This window comes from Vombatus ursinus, unplaced genomic scaffold (assembly GCF_900497805.2).
Source record: "Vombatus ursinus unplaced genomic scaffold, bare-nosed wombat genome assembly UNPS02014167.1, whole genome shotgun sequence".
Taxonomy (NCBI): domain Eukaryota; kingdom Metazoa; phylum Chordata; class Mammalia; order Diprotodontia; family Vombatidae; genus Vombatus; species Vombatus ursinus.
This window is the reverse complement of record NW_020953945.1, coordinates 1,830,742-1,835,710: the sequence shown is the minus strand read 5'-3', so window position 1 is coordinate 1,835,710 and position 4,969 is coordinate 1,830,742. Positions and strand designations below refer to the sequence as shown.

Genomic DNA, 4,969 nt, shown 5'->3' with positions numbered 1-4,969 from the left:
TGCTCATTTCACTTTGCATCAGTTCATGTAACTCCTTCCAGGCTTTTCTGAGAGCATCCTGTTCATCATTTCTTATAGCCCATGGTATTCCACCACGATCATATAAAACAACTTGTTCAGCCATTCCCCGATGGATGGACATCCCCTCAATTTATCAGTCCTTTCTTCTGCCTCGATGTGGTAGCTGTGAGCAAACCGCCACTAGATTTTACTGAATGGGGAGGGAGAGTAACACGGTCAGATCAGTACTTCAGAAAGATCCCTTTGCTGGCTGAATGGACACTGGACTGGAAGGCGGGTGCTTAGGCAGCAGACCCCTCCCCCCCAGCGGCTACTGCAACAGTCCAGGGGTGAGGGGATGAGGGCCTGCGTCAGGGTGGGGGCAGGGGCAGAGGACAGAAGGGGATGTATTGGAAAGATTCTGCAAAGGAAACATGAACAGGCCTTGGTCACAGCTTAGATATAGGGGGTGAGAGCAGTCCAGAAAGACTCCTAGGCTGTGAGTCTGGAGGACTGGGAGGATAATGGTGCCCTCCATAGTAATAGGAAGGTAGGAAGGGGTAGGATTTAGGGGGGAAGAGAATGAGTTTTGGACATACTGAGTTTAAGATGTCTATTGGGCATCTAGTTTGAAATGTCCGAAAAGTAGTTAGAGATGGAAGACTGGAGATCAGGAGAGAGATTAGGGCAGGAAAGACAGATTTGAGGGTCATCGGCATAGATTTGGTAATTAAATCATGGGAGCTTATGAGATCTCCAAGTGAAGTAATATATAAGAAGCCCCCAGGGACGCTTACAGTGAGAGGGTGTGATCTGGGTGAAGATCCAGTAAGGGAGGCAGAGAAGGAGCGGTCAGAGAGGTGGGAGGAGAACTGGGAGGGGGTGCCCCGAAATCCTCGAGGGAAGAGAGAATCAAGGGGGATGCAGAGAGGTCAAGAGGGATGGGAACTGAGGAAAGGTCACCAGATGTGGCAATTAAGAGACTGTTAATAAAAGTGGAAAGAGTTTCCCTTGGAAGCGGGACTACAGAGTGAGAGAAAAGGAGGTGGAGGGGTCGCTTGTAGACGGCCTTCTCACGGAGGTTAGCTCCCAAAGGGAGGAGAGATGTGGGGTCGCTAGCTAGTGGAAATGTATGGATCAAGTGAGGGTTTTTTAAGGACTGGGGAGTGTAAAGCACTGTGCAAATATTATCTCAATTTATCCCATCAAACCTGGGAGGGAGGGGCTAGGATTATCCCCATTTTACAGATGAGGAAACTGAGGCAGAGGTAAAGTGACTTGCCTAGAATCACACAACTAGTACGTACGCGCAAGTGGAGACAGAGCTGGGGGTCGGTGCTTGGAGCAGCTGGCAGGGAAGGCCCCGCCTCCTGCGGCCTACGTCACGCACAGGCCCCGCCTCCTGCGGCCTACGTCACACGCGCAGGCCCCGCCTCCGCAGGCCCCGCCCCCACGCCCTGGGCCGGGCGGAACGCGAGCAGCCCGGCGTCGGGCCGGCGGAGCGCGATATCAGGGACACCGGGCCACCAGGCGCGTGCGCGGGGCGAGGTGCGGACCGCAGAGAGGACAGGCAGGGCGCGGAGCGGCGGCGGCGGCGGCAGGAGGAGCCGGAACCGGAACCGGAACCGGAACCGGAGCCGGAGCCGGAGCCGGAGCCGCAGCCTCGGCCATGGCCGCGCTGGGGGTCGCGGCCCGCGCGCTCGCTCGGCAGGGACGCTCCTGGGGCCCCCGTGCCTGGTGAGTCCGCCGGGCGGGGGAGGCGTCACGTGGGCCGAGGTCAGGGCAGGAGCCCCTCCCCCTCCCCGGTGACCTTGGCTCGCTCTGCCCCTCCCCCCTCGCGGGGCGTCTTGTGCGCGGGCCTCACAGCGGGAACACCTGGGTCACAGGGCCCAGCCGCCTGGGCCTCAGTTTCCCCCCCACCCCCCCGCCCAAGGAGTCCCGGGCGCCTCCAACTGTGACGCCGTTTGCGCGGGCGATGAGGCAGATCCTGGGGGGCTTCGCGGAGGAGGCGGCACCGCGCCTGGCGGGAGTGTGTGGGGTCCGGGAAGCGGGGAGATGCGCGTGCCCGCCGGGGTGCTGCCTAAGGGTGGGAGGGGACGACAGACAACCTTCCCCCCCCTTTTACACTGCCTATTACGGGACCCCTTCTTGTCCAGTCCTGTCCCACTCTCCGTGACCCCATTTGGGGTTTTCTTGGCAGAGACACTGGAGGGGTTGGCCATTTCCTTCTCCAGTTCACTTTACAGAGGAGGAAACCGAGGCAAACGGGGTGAAGTGACGTGCCCAGGGTCACACGGCTAATAAGCGGCTGAGGCTGGATTTGAACTCGGGTCTTCTTGACTCCAGGCCCTTACCTACTGTGGCGCCGCCTAGCTACCTATGGGATCCCTTAGTGCCGAGGTTCCCAAACTTCAATGGCCTGCCACCCCCTTTTTCAAGAAAAAATTACTCAGGGCACCCCGGGGAAATCTGCTTTCTTTAACCTTTTAACTTATTTTTAAAATTTGCATCGTTTCTAAAAAAATAGAAACTATTTTTAAAAAATGATACGTCTTAAATGTAAACGTTTATTGTAAATTTGTGGGTTTTTCTGCATTGAAATAGTGGTGATGCAATATTGCATCATGAAACCACATAGTGTGGTATTGTAAACAAGTCATTACATGCACATACTCCTGCTGAGACACGCCTGCCAGCCTGCCACCATCTGCTTGTTAAGACACCTTGGTGGACTTGACCACTGGTCGATTATAACTTGCGTTTTATGTGTTTATTTGGAAAATAATGTAATCACCAGGACTAACTCTGTTACGTGTACAAGTGGTTTTTCAAAATTCTCTTCTTTCCATATGCTTCCACCACCCCCTTATTTTTATTCAGACCCTCAATGGCACCCCAGGCTACTGGGTCCCCCTGGATCGTTCCAGCGCCCCTCAGGGGGCTTAGTGAGTGGCCACCGTGGCCGGCGGGCCAGGTAACATTGGAGCCAGAACTCAAAAGTTCAAACCCAGAGTTTGCCTCCCTGTTAGAAGGTGCTTGCAATAATTCAGGCCTGTCCCAGGCCAGGGAGGACCGACCAGTGATTGGAATGACTTGGGTCACTGGGATTGCATTTACTGGTTTACATGGCACTAGGGACGTGTCCTTGACTCTTGTGAAAGCCTGACCCTGCTGTTGTCTGCAGCCTCGGGCTGGGCGAGCCTGCCACGCAGGCGCGAGAGAACCACGGCTGGCACGCGTCGCTCCTGTCGCTGCGAGGCGCCCTCCCAGTGAGGTGAGACCCGGCTGCACGTGGGGTTGGGTTTGTGAACCTGGGAGTACGTGGAGACAAAAGGCTAGCCAGCTCCCTGGGCTCTCAAGGTCCGGGGTGGAAAGGGGCCAGCCGGCTGACTGTCCTTCCGATGTCTTTTGGGAGCCATGGTAGCTTTTGGGGGTGGATGGAGAGGGCCTGCACCGACAAAATTGCCAACAATGGTGCATTTTCAAGGCGAGAATTGGAAGCAAAGCTCCTCATTTAGTGGGGGGCTGGGGGCACCACGCTGTACGCCTTTTGCTGCCTGGTATTCCTCAGTTCGAAACACTCTCTTACATGAGACCAGCTCCTTCTGTGTCTTCAGGTGCTAGACTAAGGAAGATGCCCGTCCTCACTGGACTCTGGCCTGGCGTGGGTCTCAGTGGCCTCCAGCGCGTCGGCCGTGTTCTCTGCAATGTTACGGGATGTTTTGATGTTTCTTCCGAGACTCCGTCTTGGAGTATTAAGTCATTTCTTGTCTTGGCGATTTTTACAGTCTCTGGTTTAAAATTCAGGGACCCTGGCGAGCGTGTCTGTGAGAAGTGGGAGGCTGTGTCCATCACACGTTGTCAGTCTTCTTGGAAGACTTCTGCTAGTGTAGGGGACGCCTGAGCCGAGTATTGGAGGCCCTCCCCTGTGTTTATTTTTGTGTTGATCGTGGCTGTTCTCATCAGCCTGGGGCATGGCACACGATCTTGGGATTTCCCCTTAATTCACGGCTGTGATTAAATGTATGTGGTTGCATGTGGCTTTTCACAAGTCCCCTCTATGTGCTAGGCCCCGGGTGTCCCCCATGCAGCATGCCCATGACCTGGTGGGTCTCACACTCCCTTTCCCCCCTAGAGGAGAGCCTCTCAGGAAGAAGAAGAAGGTGGATCCTAAGAAAGAACAAGCCGCCAAGGACCGGCTGAAGAAGAGGATTAAGAAGCTGGAGAAGGCCACGCAGGAGCTGATCCCCATCGAAGACTTCATCCTTCCTGCGAAGTACCTGGAGGAGGAGAGGTAGGGACTCGCTCTGCACCATCCTCTCAGCCCTCTTGGCCTTGCTTAGGAGACCAGGAGAGGCAGAGGGTGGAAGGTGGGCGTAGACGTAGGTGCCCACTTTGTGCTGGGCAGTGTGCTGAGGCTACGGGGGAGAGAGAGATGGCCTCGCAGAGAGTTTGTGCTGCGGCTGCAGATGGCACAGACAGGACAGGCCCTGTCCTCAAGAAGTCTCCATTCTAGAAGGGAAGGTACCCATGAAGCAGAGAGAGAATGTGGGGGGGTAGACGTGTGCCGGGCCTGGCTTCAAGCACACTAGGTCAGAAAGCCACTCACACACCAGACCCTAGGGTGGTCCCAGGGTGAAGTCTGAGTCTCCTGTGGTGAGGGCATGATGGTGGGGGCTAGAAGGGTGAAAGGGAAGGGGCAGCATGGGGGTGGAGACTGAATCCAAACGGAAAACTCGTGGAATTAACTGATGGTGGAGAAAGCCGTGAACCTGAGACTAGGGAGATGCTCAGATAAGGTTCTAGGAGGGAGAGGCCACTTTCATACTTTCATCTTGGGGGAGGACAAGGGGCTTCCCAGGGGTCCTGCCACTTTGATAAGCAAAGGTTTTTAACTGGGCCAGGAGACGTGTATGTGGGAGGGTGGGGGGTGTGTGTGTGTGTGTGTGTGTGTGTGTGTGTGTGTGTG

The 4,969-nt window shown here is 55.8% G+C and overlaps 1 protein-coding gene across 1 annotated transcript in view; it reads left to right on the top strand.

Moving 5' to 3' along the window:
- The first annotated feature begins 1,661 nt into the window (after positions 1–1,661).
- Positions 1,662–4,969, top strand: part of MRPL40 (mitochondrial ribosomal protein L40) — a 4,235-nt gene continuing 927 nt past the window's right edge. Inside the window, exons 1-3 of the mRNA XM_027859368.1 lie at positions 1,662–1,737; positions 3,185–3,274; positions 4,136–4,294. Coding sequence (XP_027715169.1) covers positions 1,670–1,737; positions 3,185–3,274; positions 4,136–4,294 — 317 coding nt within the window. The 5' untranslated portion in view covers positions 1,662–1,669. The remainder of the gene's footprint in view (positions 1,738–3,184; positions 3,275–4,135; positions 4,295–4,969) is intronic.